The 18,075-nt window shown below is 41.7% G+C and overlaps 1 protein-coding gene across 2 annotated transcripts in view; it reads left to right on the plus strand.

The window, feature by feature from the left end:
• The window catches only part of LOC110510270 (uncharacterized), a 28,052-nt gene extending 10,679 nt beyond the window's left edge, over positions 1 to 17,373 (plus strand). The window contains exons 4-8 of one of the 2 annotated variants that reach the window (XM_021591658.3): positions 510 to 575; positions 6,726 to 6,791; positions 12,504 to 12,576; positions 12,773 to 12,842; positions 16,080 to 17,373. In XM_021591658.3, the coding sequence (XP_021447333.3) occupies positions 510 to 575; positions 6,726 to 6,791; positions 12,504 to 12,576; positions 12,773 to 12,842; positions 16,080 to 16,166 (362 nt within the window). In that variant the 3' untranslated portion in view covers positions 16,167 to 17,373. The remainder of the gene's footprint in view (positions 1 to 509; positions 576 to 6,725; positions 6,792 to 12,503; positions 12,577 to 12,772; positions 12,843 to 16,079) is intronic. The other variant, XM_036967386.2, reaches the window with a different exon arrangement.
• The last annotated feature ends 702 nt before the right edge of the window (positions 17,374 to 18,075 follow it).

The raw sequence follows: 18,075 nt of genomic DNA on the forward strand, positions 1-18,075 counted from the left end.
CTAATTTTATCAAATCATTCAGCCTTTGCTGTAATGCTTCCAAGTTTGTGTGGAAAAATATTGAATTCAAAATGTTCCACTATTTAGTTTCATATTCCATTTTTACACTAAATTCTGCAAGCAAGGTTTGCTGCACTTGGTTCCTTTGCCTATTGTTTTCACAAATAAAAAAGCAAGACAAATATATTGATGAAGTTAGAGTTTTGTCTTGTACAGTTTACCACTTGTATTGACCAATTTTAGTTCAATGTAAAAGCAGGTAAAAATGTCAATTTAAAGAAGAGTTTCTACACGGGGATGCAATTCTGTTGATGATTTGACGCCTGTTAAGTTACCAAATTTCAGATATGGTGGTTTTCTTCATTTCACATACATTTTAACTAACCCTCTTCCCCCATCTCAAAATAACTAACCCGATCTCTGGCTAACACTCTTCCCCCATCCCAAAATAATTAACTATCTCTGACTAACCCTCTTCCCAGTCCTAATAGTGATGATCTTTGTTCCAGGTGTCCTCTTCATTGATGGGGTGGAAGAGGCAGACAATGAGATAGACCAAAGTGCAGACTCGGATCGTGAGTACAAAACATAGAGATGTCCAAGAGAACCAGAGCAAAATTACAAACGAATGATAGTAGCAAATTATATGAGACATACAGTACCCACAGTCAATGTTAGATTGGGTAGCCTAGTGGTTAGAGCGTTGGACTAGTAACCGGAAGGTTGCAAGTTCAAATCCCGAGCTGACAAGGTACAAATCTGTCGTTCTGCCCCTGAACAGGCAGTTAACCCACTGTTCCTAGACCGTCATTGAAAATAAGAATTTGTCCTTAACTGACTTGCCTAGTTAAATAAAGGTAAAATAAATAAAACACAACCGTGTTTGATACCTTAACGATTCAGTTGTCTTAGCCACGTTTGATACCTTAACACGGTTAAGTTGTCTTAGCCACATTTGATACCTTAACATGGTATACTTGTCTTAGCCTCGTTTGATACCTTAACATGGTTAAGTTGTCTTAGCCTCGTTAGATCCCTTGACATAATTTTTTTTATTTCAAGTTCTCATTTACAACTGCGACCTGGTCAAGAAAAGCAGTGTGACAAAAACAACAACACAGAGATACACATGTTATAAACAAACATACAGTCAATAATACAATAGAAAAAGTATATATACAGTGTGTGCAAATGAGGTAAGATAAGGGAGGTAAGGCAATAAATAGGCCGTGGTGGCGAAGTAATTACAATATAGCAATTTAACACTGGAGTGATAGATGTGCAAGTAGAGATACTGGAGTGCAAAGGATCAAAATAAATAAAATAATTAAAAGTATGGGGGGTGAGGTAGTTGGAGGGACTATTTACAGATGGGCTATGTACAGGTGCAGTGATCTGTGAGCTGCTCTGACAGCTGGTGCTTAAAGTTAGTGAGGGAGATACGAGTCTCCAGCTTCAGTGATTTTTGCAGTTCGTTCCAGTCATTGGCAGCAGAGAACTGGAAGGAGAGGCGGCCAAAGGAGGAACTGAGTTTTGTTGTGACCAGTGAGATATACGTCTGGAGCGCATGCTACGGGTGGGTGCTGCTATGGTGACCAGTGAGCTGAGATAAGGTGGGGATTTACCTAGCAAAGACTTATTGATGACCTGGAGCCAGTGGGTTTGGCGACAAATATGAAGCGAGAGCCAGCCAACGAGAGCATACAGGTCGCAAGCGGGGGCTAGTATATAGGGCTTTGGTGACAAAACGGATGCCACTGTAATAGACTGCATCCAATTTGTTGAGTAGAGTGTTGGAGGCAATTTTGTAAATTACATCGCCGAAGTCAAGGATCGGTAGGATAGTCAGTTTTACGAGGGTATGTTTGGCAGCATAAGTGAAGGAGGCTTTGTTGTGAAATAGGGAGCCGATGGTTTAGTTGTCTTTGTCTCGTTTGATCCCTTAACAAGGTTACAGTTGTCTTAACCCTATTATCTACTTTATTTATATAACCCCATTCTATATTTCTTCTTTATTTTATCAACTTTTATTTATTATGTTGTTGCTTTACTCTCTCATGTCCGCTGTTATTGTACCATTGTTTTGCTATTCACATTTTATTCTTGCCTATCTTAATTTTATATATACATAATGTGTCTTTATTTTTCTAACTTCTATTAGATGTTTTTTTTTTAAATGCAAGAAATGTGCTGTGTAAATACAGTTTAATTCATACAAAGGGGAAGTGTGGCTAGCTCAGTGTAAGGATTGGAATGGATCTGTCACACCCTGGTCAAAGTATTTTGTGTTTATCTTTATTTATTTGGTCAGGCCAGGGTGTGGCATGGGGTTTTTGTATGTGGTGTGTATGTATGGGGATTGTAGCTAGTGGGGTGTTCTAGCTAATATTTAGGCAGCCATATTCTTTGAGTTTGTCGTGGGTGATTGTCCTTAGTGTCATTGTTCTTTGTTAGGTTACACAAGTATAGGCTGTTTCGGTTTTCGTTAAGTTTATTGTTTTGGTAGTGTTTGTGTTTAGTGTGTTACTTCATTAAACATGGATTGCAATAGACACGCCGCATTTTGGTCCGACTCTCATATACAGAAAACCGTTACAGAATCACCCACCACAAAGGGACCAAGCAGCGTGTCAACAGGCAGGAACAGCCCAAAGTGGAGTACAGTATGGACTATACTTCTTGGGAGGAGATAGACAGGTGGGCGGTCGACCCAGGGAGAGTGCCGGAGCCCGCCTGGGATTCGATGGAGCAGTGCGCGGAAGGATATAGGAGAATGGAGTTTGCGAAGCAAGCAAGGCGGCGCGGACGGAGGCCCCAGAGTCAGCCCCAAAAATTTCTTGGGGGGGGGCTCAGGGAGAGTGTGGCAGAGTCTGGAGCCAGACCTGAGCCAACTCTCCCTGTTTATCGTGAGGAGCCAAGGAGGAGACCAGAACCAGAGCCGGTGTTGGAGGTGAACGAAACAGAGACTGTGAAGGAGTTAATGGGGAAATTGGAGGAGAGAGAAATGAGGGAGTTGCTGTGTTGGTGTTTTAAACATGGAATTCGCCCGACGGAGCGTGTCGGGGATTTGATGGCACCTGGGTCAGCGCTCCATACTCGTCCTGAGGTGCGTGTTAGTCGGCTGGTGAAGATGGTGCCAGTCTCACGTACCAGGCCTCCTGTGCACCTCCCTAGCCTTGCACGTCCTGTGCCAGCACCGCTCTCAAGATCTCCAGTACGCCTTCACGGTCTAACCCATCCTGTGCCACCTCCACACCCCAGCCCTCCGGTAGCAGCTCCCCGCACCAGGCTTCCTGTGCGTGTCCTCGGCCCAGTACCACCAGTGCCAGCACCACGCATCAGGCCTACAGTGCGCCTCGCCTGTCCAGCGCTGTCGGAGCCCTCCTCCTCTCCAGCGCTGTCGGAGTCTCCCGCCTGTTTAGCGCTGTTAGAGCCTTCCTTCTCTACAGCGCTGCCGGAGTCTCCCGCCTGTTCAGAACTGCCAGTTTGCAAGGAGCTGCCAGTTTGCATAGAGCTGCCAGTTTGCATAGAGCTGCCAGTTAGCATAGAGCTGCCAGTCTGCAAGGAGCTGCCAGTCTGCAAGGAGCTGCCAGTCTGCAAGGAGCTGCCAGTCTGCATAGAGCTGCCAGTCTGCATAGAGCTACCAGTCTGCAAGGAGCCGCCAGAGCTGCCTGTCTGCAGGATGCCGCCAAAGCTGCCTGTCTGCAAGGAGCCGCCAGAGCTGCCAGTCTGCAAGGAGCCGCCAGAGCTGCCAGTCTGCAAGGAGCAGCCAGGGCCGCCAGTCAGCATGGAGCAGCCAGGGCCGCCAGTCAGCATGGAGCAGCCAGGGCCGCCAGTCAGCATGGAGCAGCCAGGGCCGCCAGTCAGCATGGAGCAGCCAGTCAGCATGGAGCAGCCAGTCAGCATGGAGCAGCCAGAGCTGCCAGTCAGCATGGAGCAGCCAGTCAGCATGGAGCAGCCAGAGCTGCCAGTCAGCATGGAGCAGCCAGTCAGCATGGAGCAGCCAGAGCTGCCAGTCAGCATGGAGCAGCCAGTCAGCATGGAGCAGCCAGAGCTGCCAGTCATCATGGAGCAGCAAGTCAGCATGGAGCAGCCAGATCTGCCAGTCGACCAGACTCTCCCAGATCTGCCAGTCGACCAGACTCTTCTAGATCTGCCAGTCGACCAGACTCTTCCAGATCCGCCAGTCGACCAGACTCTTCCAGATCTGCCAGTCGACCAGACTCTTCCAGATCTGCCAGTCGACCAGACTCTTCCAGGTCAGCCAGGATCTGCCAGATCTGCCAGTCAGCCAGGATCTGCCAGATCTGCCAGTCAGCCAGGATCTGCCAGTCAGCCAGGATCTGCCGAAACCACCAGCCAGCCAGGATCTGGTAGATTCATCAACCTGCCTGAGCTTCCTCTCACTCCTGAGCTTCCTCTCACTCCTGAGCTTCCTCTCACTCCTGAGCTTCCCCTCAGTTCCGAGCTGCCTCAGTCCCGAGCTGCCCCTCAGTCCCGATCTGCTCCTCAGTCCAGTGGGGTTCTGGGTGAGGACTACTAGGCCATGGTCGGCGGCGAGGGTGGACTATCCAGGGACGCGAGGAGAAGGGACTAAGACATTGATTGAGTGGGGTCCACGTCCCGCGCCGGAGCCGCCACCATGGACAGACGCCCACCCGGACCCTCCCTATTGTTTTGAGGTGCGTTCGGGAGTCCGCACCTTAGGGGGGGGGGTTCTGTCACACCCTGGTCAAAGTATTTTGTGTTTATCTTTATTTATTTGGTCAGGCCAGGGTGTGGCATGGGGTTTTTGTATGTGGTGTGTATGTATGGGGATTGTAGCTAGTGGGGTGTTCTAGCTAAGTCTATGGCTGTCTGAAGTGGTTCTCAATCAGAGGCAGGTGTTTATCGTTGTCTCTGATTGGGAACCATATTTAGGCAGCCATATTCTTTGAGTTTGTCGTGGGTGATTGTCCTTAGTGTCATTGTTCTTTGTTAGGTTACACAAGTATAGGCTGTTCGGTTTTCGTTAAGTTTATTGTTTTGGTAGTGTTTGTGTTTAGTGTGTTACTTCATTAAACATGGATTGCAATAGACACGCCGCATTTTGGTCCGACTCTCCTTCACATACAGAAAACCGTTACAGGATCGTCCTGACCTAACCAAAAAGAGAATAAACAAGGCTCACTAAGGTCAGGGCATGACATCACAGGAATGGATCGTCCTGACCTAACCAAATAGAGAATAAACAAGGCTCTCTAAGGTCAGGGCGTGACATCACAGGAAAGGATCATCTGAGAGAGAAGTTACTGTTTGTCAGACAGCACTGACCGATGAAATGGTGTAACTTTCAATGACATTTTTTTTATGGTGTCGGATCAATGAGATCCAGGGTCAACACCCTTCTAGGGGGGTCAATTGGCACGCCCACCCTATGGACACTAAAACATGTTTTTATGGTGTCGGATCAATGAGTTCCAGGGTCAACACCCTTCTAGGGGGGTCAATGGGCACGCCCACCCTATGGAGACTAAAACATGTTTTTATGGTGTCGGATCAATGAGATCCAGGGTCAACACCCTTCTAGGGGGGTCAATGGGCACGCCCACCCTATGGAGACTAAAACATGTTTTTATGGTGTCGGATCAATGAGTTCCAGGGTCAACACCCTTATAGGGGGGTCAATGGGCACGCCCACCCTATGGAGACTAAAACATGATTTTATGGTGTCGGATCAATGAGTTCCAGGGTCAACACCCTTCTAGGGGGGTCAATGGGCACGCCCACCCTATGGAGACTAAAACATGATTTTGCTGTGCAATACAATTATCTGAGGTCCCTTAGTCACACATATTCAACAACAGGAGGTTCTCCCAATTCCTTGCAAAGAAGGGCACGTATTGGTAGATGGTTAATTAAAAAAAAACAGAATATCCTATGAAGAATGGTGAAGTTATTAATTACACTGGATGGTGTATCAAATCAAAGAGGCACTACAATGATACCGGTGTCCTTCCTAACTCAGTTGCCGGAGAGGAAGGAAACCGCTCAAGGATTTCACCATGAGACAAACAGTTTAAAACAAGACACTAAACTATTATTGCAAAACATGTGGCCAAGCACTTAACTTCAGGATAAAAATAAGAAACCGAAGTGGAATTAAGCACAGGCAAAATCTTAGAAAAACACCTGTTTCAATCTGATTTCCACCAGACACTGGGATATTAATTCACCTTTTAGCAGGACAATAACCTTGTACACAAGACCAATTCTACACTTGAGTGGGCTTACCAAGACGACCGTGAATGTTCCTGAGTGGCATAGTTACTTGAAAATCTATGGCGAGACCTGAAGAAGGTTGTCTGGCAAGGATCAACAACCAATTTGACAGAGCTTAAAGAGTTTTGAAAAGAGTAATAAGTAAATGTTCTACAATCGAGGTGTGGAAAGAAACTTCCTCAGTAAGACTCACAGCTGTAATCACTGCCGAAGGTGCTTCTACAGGGGGTAGGAATACTTATGTAAAACTTCCTGTCAATTGAATTGTGCACAGAGTTTCTACATAGAGTTGCAATTGCGTTAATGATTTCACACCATTTAAATTAAGTTACATAATTTCAGAAATGATGGTGGTTTTCTTAATTTTGCATACATTTCTACTAACCCTCTCCCACATCTCAAAATAATGAACTATCTCTGACCTTCCCTCTTCCCAGTCCTAATAGTGAGGATCTTTGTTCTAGGTGACCTCTTCATTGATGGGGTGGAAGAGACAGACAATGAAATAGACCAAAGTGCAGACTCGGATGGTGAGTACAAAGCATAGAGATGTCCAAGAGTATGAGAGCAAAATTACAATTGAATGACAGTAGCAAATTATATGACACATACAGTACCCACAGTCAATGTTAGATTGGGTTAACTATTATACAACCGTGTTTGATATCTTAACATTGTTTACTTCTCTTAGCCACTTTTGATACCTTAACTTCTTAAGATATAGGGGGCAGCATTTTCACTTTTGAATAAATAGCGTGCCCAATTTCAACTTCCTGCTACTAATGCCAGGAATATAAGATATGCATATTATTAGTATATTTGGATAGAAAACACTCTGAAGTTTCTAAAACTGTTTGAATCATGTCTGTGAGTATAACATAGCTTATGTAGCAGGCAAAACCCAGAGGACTAACCGTTCAGAAATATATATTTTTTGGTCTCTGTCTGGTCTCATTGGCAAATTATATTTTCTTAGGAACCTGTTTTCAGTTCCTACCGCTTCCACTGGATGTCACCAGTCCTTGGAATTTGGTTGAGGTTATTCCTTTGTGCAATGAAGAAGTACGGCCATCTAGGAACTGGGTAACACTGTTGAGAGTGAAAAGTAGCATGGTTTGTAGTCTTCCTGTATTGAGCACAGATAGACCCGTCTTCAATTTGATCGATTATTAACGTTTAAAAATACCTAAAGTTGTATTACAAAGTAGTTTGATACATTTTGGCAAAGTTCATAGGCAACTTTTGAAATATTTTGTAGTTAGTTACGTTGCGTTTTTTGGAAGCTGTTTTTTTCATGGATCAAACGCGTCAAATAAATGGACATTTGGATATACAGTGGGGCAAAAAAGTATTTAGTCAGCCACCAATTGTGCAAGTTCTCCCACTTAAAAAGATGAGAGAGGCCTGTAATTTTCATCATAGGTACACTTCAACTATGACAGAAAATCACATTGTAGGATTTTTTATGTATTTTTTTTATTTTTTATGAATTTATTTGCAAATTATGGTGGAAAATAAGTATTTGGTTTATTTCAATACTTTCAATACTTTGTTATATACCCTTTGTTGGCAATGACAGAGGTCAAACGTTTTCTGTAAGTCTTCACAAGGTTTTCACACACTGTTGCTGGTATTTTGGCCCATTCCTCCATGCAGATCTCCTCTAGAGCAGTGATGTTTTGGGGCTGTTGCTGGGCAACACAGACTTTCAACTCCCTCCAAAGATTTTCTATGGGGTTGAGATCTGGAGACTGGCTAGGCCACTCCAGGACCTTGAAATGCTTCGTACTTCGTGCTTCCACTCCTTCGTGCTTCCACTCCTTCGTTGCCCGGGCGGTGTGTGATCATTGTCATGCTGAAACACCCAGCCCCGTTTCATCTTCAATGCCCTTGCGGATGGAAGGAGGTTTTCACTCAAAATCTCACGATACATGGCCCCATTCATCTTTCCTTTACACGGATCAGTCGTCCTGGTCCCTTTGCAGAAAAACAGCCCCAAAGCATGTTTCCACCCCCATGCTTCACAGTAGGTATGGTGTTCTTTGGATGCAACTCAGAATTCTTTGTCCTCCAAACACGACGAGTTGAGGTTTTACCAAAAAGTTATATTTTGGTTTCATCTGACCATATGACATTCTCCCAGTCTTCTTCTGGATCATCCAAATGCTCTCTAGCAAACTTCAGACGGGCCTGGAGATGTACTGGCTTAAGCAAGGGGACACGTCTAGCACTGCATGATTTGAGTCCCTGGCGGCGTAGTGTGTTACTGATGGTAGGCTTTGTTACTTTGGTCCCAGCTCTCTGCAGGTCATTCACTAGGTCCCCCATGTGGTTCTGGGATTTTTGCTCACCGTTCTTGTGAGCATTTTGACCCCACGGCATGAGATCCTGCGTGGAGCCCCAGATCGAGGGAGATTTTCAGTGGTCTTGTATGTCTTCCATTTCCTAATAATTGCTCCCACAGTTGATTTCTTCAAACCAAGCTGCTTACCTATTGCAGATTCAGTCTTCCCAGCCTGGTGCAGTTCTACAATTTTGTTTCTGGTGTCCTTTGACAGCTCTTTGGTCTTGGCCATAGTGGAGTTTGGAGTGTGACTGTTTGAGGTTGTGGACAGGTGTCTTTTATACTGATAACAAGTTCAAACAGGTGCCATTAATACAGGTAATGAGTGGAGGACAGAGGAGCCTCTTAAAGAAGAAGTTACAGGTCTGTGAGAGCCAGAAATCTTGCTTGTTTGTAGGTGACCAAATACTTATTTTCCACCATAATTTGCAAATAAATTGATTAAAAATCCTACAATGTGATTTTCTGGATTTTCTTTCTTCATTTTGTCTGTCATAGTTAAAGTGTACCTATGATGAAAAGTACAGGCCTCTCTCATCTTTTTAAGTGGGAGAACTTGCACAATTGGTGGCTGACTAAATACTTTTTTGCCCCACTGTATGTGGACGGAATTAATCGAACAAAAGGACCATTTGTGATGTTTATGGGACATATTGGAGTGCCAACAAAAGAAGCTCGTCAAAGGTAATGCATGTTATTTCTGCATTTTGTGTAGCGCCTGCAGGGTTGAAATATGCTACCCTCTTTGTTTACTGTTGTGCCATCATCAGATAATAGCTTCTTATGCTTTCGCCGAAAATCCTTTTAAAAATCTGACATGCTGGCTGGATTCACAACGAGTGTAGCTTTAATTGAGTATCTTACATGTGTGATTTAATGAAATTTGATTTTTATGTCATTTAAAAAAAAATGCTGCGCTGCATTTTCCCTGTTTTTTGCCCAAGTGGGACGCAACCGTCCCCTATACTAAAGAGGTTAACATTGTTTACTTGTCTTAGCCACGTTTGGTACCTTAACATGGTATACTTGTCTTAGCCTCGTTTGATACCTTAACATTGTTTACTTGTCTTAGCCTCGTTTAAAACCTTAACATTGTTTAGGTTTCTTAGCCTCGTTTGATACCTTAACATTGTTTAGGTTTCTTAGCCTCGTTTGATACCTTAACATGGTATACTTGTCTTAGCCTCGTTTGATACCTTAACATTGTTTAGGTTTCTTAGCCGTGTTAGATCCTTTAACACAGTTCAGTTGTCGTAGTCGTGTTTGATCCTGTTAGTACAAACTCAACGGACACTATGAAACCTTTAAAGCAAGTTTATTCTGCCCATAAAACATGGCTTCACCCGTGGTAGTATACATACATACATACATACATCTCCTCCTTATCACTGAGCAGGGAGCTGAGTGATATGAGCCTTCAACGGTTCCTCCCCTTATCAGTACTGCTAAATGTGATCGTTTCCCCTGGACTCAGCCCCTCCCGAGCTTCATTATGGAACCCCTCATGTCTCTATTATAACTAATGATTAATAATAGTTCAAGTTCAGAAACTAAATATTAAGTGTATGTCAACTAAATTAGAATAAATAGAAATATTAAATTATTATTATTATTCTTAATTAAATTATAAATAATTATAAGAGAATCAACGAGATGTAGTCTTACTTTATTAAAGGCCTTTTCAAAATCTGCTTTAAATACCAGGCCTGGCTTCTTAGATGTTTCATGAAGTTCTATTACTTCTAGTAGTTGTCGTATGTTATCTCCAATGTATCGTCCATGTAAAAAACCTGTCTGATCAGGATGAACAATACCTGGAAAAGTGCTATGCATTTCGCTCTTATTTTTGATCATCAGAACATTGAAGTGTAGGGGGCCTCCAGTTTTTTAGATAGACTGGGTCTTTAAATTTGCCATCTGGATCTTGTTTGAATAATAGTGAAATCAGACCTTCCTGCTGAGTACCTGACAGACTACCATTTCTATATACCTCTACCGGTATTCCATCAAGCCCTGGGGTTTTTCCAGACTGAAAGGATTTAATAGCCTCAAAAAGTTATTCCTCTGTAATTTGGCCTTCACAACGTATCTTCTGTACATTTATGAATTTTCTATTTTTTCTATTTTTGATTAGAATTCCTTATGGTAATCTTCATTCAATGGGAGAGGATGAGTTGGAGAAGAGAACATCTGCCTAAATAACTAGCTTCCTCTTTTAAAATATCAGTAGGAGAATCACAGATGACTCCGTCTTCAGTAACGAGTTTCTGCAAATTATTTTTGTTAGCGTTCCTATATTGGACATTCAGGAAGAATTTTGTGCATTTTTCTCCATATTCCATAGTTTATGGAAGGAGGCTAGGGACAGGTAAGACACAACTCCACAGTTAGGAGTAGGCTAGGGACAGGTAGACACACCTCCACAGGTAGGAGAAGACTAGGGAAAGGTAAAACACACTTCCACAGGTAGGAGGAGGCTATGGACAGTTCAGACACACCTCCACAGGTAGGAGGAGGCTAGGGAAAGGTAAGACACACCTTCACAGGTAAGACACACCTCCATAGGTAGGAGGAGGCTAGGGACAGGTAAGACACACCTCCACAGGTAGGGGAAGACTAGGGACAGGTAAGACACATCAGCACAGGTAGGAGGAGGCTAGGGACAGGTAGACACACCTCCACAGGTAGGAGAAGACTAGGGAAAGGTAAGAAACACCTCCACAGGTAGGAGAAGACTAGGGAAAGGTAAAACACACCTCCACAGGTAGGAGAAGACTAGGGACAGGTAAGACACACCTCCACAGTTAGGAGTAGGCTAGGGACAGGTAGACACACCTCCACAGTTAGGAGTAGGCTAGGGACAGGTAGACACACCTCCACAGGTAGGAGAAGACTAGGGAAAGGTAAAACACACCTCCACAGGTAGGAGAAGACTAGGGAAAGGTAAAACACACCTCCACAGGTAGGAGAAGACTAGGGAAAGGTAAAACACACCTCCACAGGTAGGAGAAGACTAGGGACAGGTAGACACACCTCCACAGGTAGGAGAAGACTAGGGACAGGTAAGACACACCTCCACAGGTAGGAGAAGACTAGGGACAGGTAGATACACCTCCACAGGTAGGAGAAGACTAGGGACAGGTAAGACACACCTCCGCAGGTAGGAGAAGACTAGGGACAGGTAAGACATACCTCCACAGGTAGGAGAAGACTAGGGACAGGTAGACACACCTCCACAGGTAGGAAAAGACTAGGGACAGGTAAGACACACCTCCACAGGTAGGAGAAGACTAGGGAAAGGTAAAACACACTTCCACAGGTAGGAGAAGACTAGGGACAGGTAGACACACCTCCACAGGTAGGAGAAGACTAGGGACAGGTAGACACACCTCCACAGGTAGGAGAAGACTATGGACAGGTAAAACACACCTCCACAGGTAGGAGAAGACTAGGGACAGGTAGACATACCTCCACAGGTAGGAGAAGACTAGGGACAGGTAGACACACCTCCACAGGTAGGAGAAGACTATGGACAGGTAGACACACCTCCACAGGTAGGAGAAGACTAGGGACAGGTAGACACACCTCCACAGGTAGGAGAAGACTATGGACAGGTAGACACACCTCCACAGGTAGGAGAAGACTAGGGACAGGTAGACACACCTCCACAGGTAGGAGAAGACTATGGACAGGTAAAACACACCTCCACAGGTAGGAGAAGACTAGGGACAGGTAGACATACCTCCACAGGTAGGAGAAGACTAGGGACAGGTAAGACATACCTCCACAGGTAGGAGAAGACTAGGGACAGGTAAGACACACCTCCACAGGTAGGAGAAGACTAGGGAAAGGTAAAACACACTTGTTTCACTTTATGTTTCACTTCATGTGACTTCAGGTGACCTGTCTATGTTGCTCGGGGCTGGTGCTGCTGTAATGGGTCTCCTCGCGGTCCTAGCGCTAACCTACAGGTCAGACACGTAGATGAAACATCAGTCTTTATGTTTTAAAGTTGCTTTGTAACTTACCCCCTGGCTACATATAGTAAATACGGCTTCAGCCCTGTTTATTTGGCTGTTTGAACGTTTGACGTGGGCGATCGTATTTCAGGAGGTTGGGTTGATAAAACTGCCTGTAAGGTTTTGTTATGTGTTGTTATGCCCTCAGGAGAATGCATGTCAAGTGGCCATGGAATTTAAATCCGGAGGACACACCAGAAGTCATAGTAACATACTGGGTGAGTTTCAATGCAAAACACAAAAAGGTTACTAGTTTTTCATTTTTCCCTGTAGGGGAAGCCTTTCTTGGGCTGTGAAGAACCTTTTTTATAGCGGGTTCCTTTAATAACTATTTGTATCACCATTTGTTGAATTCAGGACGGTTCTACCAGGAACAAGAGGGTTCTTCATTACAAATCAAATCAAAACAAATGTATTTATAAAGCCATTCAAATCAAATCAAATCAAATGCATTTATATAGCCCTTCAAATCAAATCAAATCAAATGTATTTATATAGCCCTTCAAATCAAATCAAATCAAATCAATATGTATTTATATAGCCCTTCAAATCAAATCAAAACAAATGTATTTATATAGACCTTCTTACATCAGCTGATATCTCAAAGTGCTGTACAGAAACCCAGCCTAAAACCCCCAAACAGCAAGCAATGCAGGTGTAGAAGCACGGTGGCAAGGAAAAAACTCCCTAGAAAGGCCAGAACCTAGCAAGAAACCTAGAGAGGAACCAGGCTATGTGGGGTGGCCAGTCCTCTTCTGGCTGTGCCGGGTGGAGATTATAACAGAACATGGCCAAGATGTTCAAATGTTCATAAATGACCAGCATGGTCCAATAATACACTGTTAACCATTTCCTGCCAACTGGTTACAGTGAATATACAGTTAATATACACAAAGTTACTGTATTTTATTATTAAATTATTAAAGCTGGAAAGAACAGTATGCTGCTGTATACACACGTGGGTTATTGGTTCCATCCCTGTAGGGCGGAGCCCTTCTGGGTTCTACGCAGAACCCTGTCACGAAAAACCCTCTGGTTCCAGGTACAACCAATTACAGGTTCTACAGTTATAGGATACTTCAGATGCGCCTATGGCACACACTGTAAAAATGGATCTGTCGTTTGTCACCAACTAGAGGTGCAGTAAACATTCAGTAACAACTTACATGGTGTTTTTTAAAAACTGAACTGTATTTGTATAGTTGAATTACGGTGTTGTTGTTGTAACAGGACATTATGCTGCTGATTTCTCATTGTTTAACATTTTTTAAATGTATTTTTACTGCAACTCAGTAGCCAGGAATATATTGTAATTTTGCAGGATTTTTTTGTCAACCTTTATTTAACTAGGCAAGTCAGTTAAGAAAAAAATGCTTATTTACAATGACGGCCTAGGAACAGTGGGTTAAACTGCCTTGTTCAAGGGCAGAATGACTGATTTTTTTACCTTGTCAGCTCAGAGATTTGATCTAGCAACCTTGCAGTTACTAGTCCAATGCTCTAACCACTAGGCTACCTGTCTAACCTTGTACAATTATGTATTCTGAGCACAATTAGGACTAAATCTCTATTGGGATTTGAACTTGGTTAACAGTGACCTGAATTCCCTGCTGCACCATCAGGTCTGTGGCATTGATAAAGATTGGCCACAGATTTAATGGCAAGAATACATTTCTGCAATTTGCTAAAAGTTGTCCAAAATCCAATCAATAATTGTGTGAAGTTCTGACAAACTGAAGTTAAAGGGGCAGTGCTCAGGGAGCCTTGGCATCACGTATGGATATACGCTATGGAGAGATGAATTTGAAACCTTTTGGTCAGGATTGCGTTAATGTTTCTGCAATGACATCAGATACATATTTATATCTAGAACATATATTTACACTCACAAGAATATGGGTACAGCTAGGGTATCGTGTACATGTATCCTAAAAGGTACTGACTACAAAGAATGCTTACTATCTGTCAAATCATGTTATGTGTTATCTTATAATCAGAAAAGTTAATTAAAGGTACAGTAAGTTACTGGCAGTTAATTTAATACATTTTACAATAATTTACTGACATCTGGTTGCCAGTAAGTTGTTGGCAGTTAGTTGCCAGTGTAGTATTAGCAGTTACTGGCCACAACTCACTGAAAGACGGTTGCCAGTTAAGTAATGCAAAATTCACGTCAACCTGCAGAAAATGAACTTCCATTAATTTTCTATGAAATGTGGCTCTTTATTGTAACATGGTCTTAGAAATATTGCAAAACTAACAATGTCAAAAGAGGTGCTCTACCTGAACAACAACCATCCAAACACTTAAACTGGTACAACACTTCCACTGACGGTGGGCACAAATATGCATCTTACTAGATCACTCCACCAAAGATGCTAATGAGCCCAACTGGTACATTGACTCCGCCTACATTTCAAAGTGCAGTGATGATTGTACCTTATATTCAAAATATTGGGTAGTAAAAATATACATTATACTAGATTATCTACCTTTGTGTACCTCTGAATGTACAGTACCATATGTGTACAGTACCTTTTGAGTTTTTTGTACCCCAGGGAACAACACTAACTGTAGCCATATTTTTGAGAGTGTGTGGATATACAATGCCTTCAGAAAGTATTCACACCTCTTGACTTTTTTCACATTTTTTTTGTGTTACAAAGTGGGAGTAAAATAGATGTATTTGTCTTTTTTTGTGTCAACGATCTATACCACATTTGCCCCAAACACAATACTTTGTATTCAGGACCAAAAGTTATTTGCTTGGCCACATTTTTTGCAGTATTACTTTAGTACCTTGTGGCAAATAGGATGCATGTTTTGGAATATTTTTATTCAGTACAAGCTTCTCTATTTTTTACTCTCTCAATTAGGTTAGTATTGTGTAGTAACTACAAGTCATAGAGACTTACCCCCCCCCAAAAAAAAACTAACAGCTGTAATCGCTGCCAAAGGTGCATCTCCATTATTGACTCAGGGGTGTGAATACTGTAAATTAGATATTTCTGTATTTAATGTAATACATTTGCTAAAATTTCACCCAAAAAATGTTTGCACTTTGTCATTATGGGGTATTGTGTGTAGATTATTATTTAGTTATTTAACCTTTATTTAACTAGGCAAGTCAGTTAAGAGCAAATTCTTATTTATAATGACGGTGAGAAAAGAGATTTGAGACTTACCTTTACATCAAGTGTCCCTAAAGCACTTCTATTTTTACGTTGTCAGACAATCGGACAATTATTGACTTGATTCTGGCCAACTTTTAGCAAAGTGCAGAAATGTATTCTTGTCATTAAATCTGGTCTTTGTCACAACGTTGGTGGTGTAACAAGAACATATCAGTTTTGCTGGCAACCAAAAGTTTCCGTTGGTTACACATCTCAACTTCACCCCTTTTCTCGGCGCACACACAAACACACAGCCCTTCCCTCTCTGTCTTTGTGTACCAGAACAATTGTGTGGCCAACGAGGCAACAACAGAAGAAACCACAGCAGAACATGGAGGGAAGGTGGAACCAATCATTGTAGAACCCTAGAGGAACAGAAATACAGAACACAGGATGGACTGGAGATGTCTATTTTCAATTGTCTTTTGTTTTAAACCAGTGTTATCTTCATGTCACACGACTTAGGCACTAGCTATGTCACTCCCTGCTACCAACACACAACCCCTAGCACAATGTCCTAGTGGACCTTAAAACCTAGTAGTCAATAGAATTTTCAAAGCCAAGTGGTTTGATTTTATTTCTGTGAATGTGAACAATTGAAAGAAAATGCTGCTCAGCTCAGGATGGGTTTGTCCAACTACAGGACAAAATAATTACATTTCCATGCATGGCATTTAATTCAAAACTTCACACATATTCCTTAAACACACATCTGTGACACACTGCAACACCGAATAATAAGATACACTGTACATATAAGCTATATTTAGTTATAAAATGTCATTGGATTGTTTAGATAAGAATAATTATTATTATTAATAAAGAACAAAAGTGTCATCTATAAAATATGTAAAAATGTTGTGAATTACAGGTTTGTTTAAATACAAATATAAACATATTGTTATTATTGTTGTTATTATTATTATTACCATTATTATTGTTATTATTATTATTACCATTATTATTGATATTATTATTATTATTACCATTATTATTGTTGTTATTATTATTATTATTACCATTATTATTGTTGTTATTATTATTATTACCATTATTATTGTTGTTATTATTATTATTACCATTATTATTGTTGTTATTATTATTATTACCATTATTATTGTTGTTATTATTATTATTACCATTATTATTGTTGTTATTATTATTATTACCATTATTATTGTTGTTATTATTATTATTACCATTATTATTGTTGTTATTATTATTATTACCATTATTATTGTTGTTATTATTATTATTACCATTATTATTGTTGTTATTATTATTATTACCATTATTATTGTTGTTATTATTATTATTACCATTATTATTGTTGTTATTATTATTATTACCATTATTATTGTTGTTATTATTATTATTACCATTATTATTGTTGTTATTATTATTATTAGTAAGATCTGTCTGGCCTACCTTATATCCATCTCTGGCAACTGATTCAAATTTTTATCTATTAAATATATTTCTATTGAATGCTCTCTAAGAAATGTACCATTGCTCATCAGATCTTAATTTGTAAAAAAAAAATAAAAAAAATAAAAATAATTCCTTTTATCTGTAACCTGTTGTTTCTATCCCTTAATTTGTGTTGGACTCCCCTAGAACCCTCAAATTAATCTCTGAACCTGCTGTTTAATTTGTGTTGGACTCCCCTAGAACCCTCAAATTAATCTCTAAACCTGCTGTTTAATTTGTGTTGGACTCCCCTAGAACCCTCAAATGAATCTCTGAACCTGCTGTTTAATTTGTGTTGGACTCCCCTAGAACCCTCAAAATCATCTCTAACCTGCTATTTTTTCATTCTCCCCCTCTAATCAGGAATTTATCTAAACCTGGACCACCAGGTGGGAGTTAATGATCAGGTAGAACAGAAAATCATCTGGCTCCGGACCTCGTAGGGTAGGATTTGAATATCCCATGCCCTTGCACAGGGGTAGGCAACCAACCCCGTTCCTGGAGGGCCGTAGGCACTGTACTACAGCATGTTGTCCCAACTAGGCACCTCGTCTAACCAACTGAGATAATGAATCAGTCCAGTGAGCCTAAATTCAATACACCTGGTGTTCTTCCAGGTCGGTTAAAGGAAAAAACATGAAGTGCCTGCAGCCCTCTAGGGTCGCCTAGCCCTGCCCTAGCGTCTCTGTGCTCCCCTTTGCTCCTGTAACAACTGTAGTATTGCCACAGTAGTCTATGAAATAACACATGTAGAAAAGCGTTTATTCCCCTAACATTCCTCTCGGGGAGAAGTCTATCTTGTGTACGA

The sequence above is a fragment of the Oncorhynchus mykiss genome, chromosome 29, assembly GCF_057628025.1.
Source record: "Oncorhynchus mykiss isolate SJ-2025 chromosome 29, ASM5762802v1, whole genome shotgun sequence".
NCBI classification, from domain to species: Eukaryota; Metazoa; Chordata; class Actinopteri; order Salmoniformes; family Salmonidae; genus Oncorhynchus; species Oncorhynchus mykiss.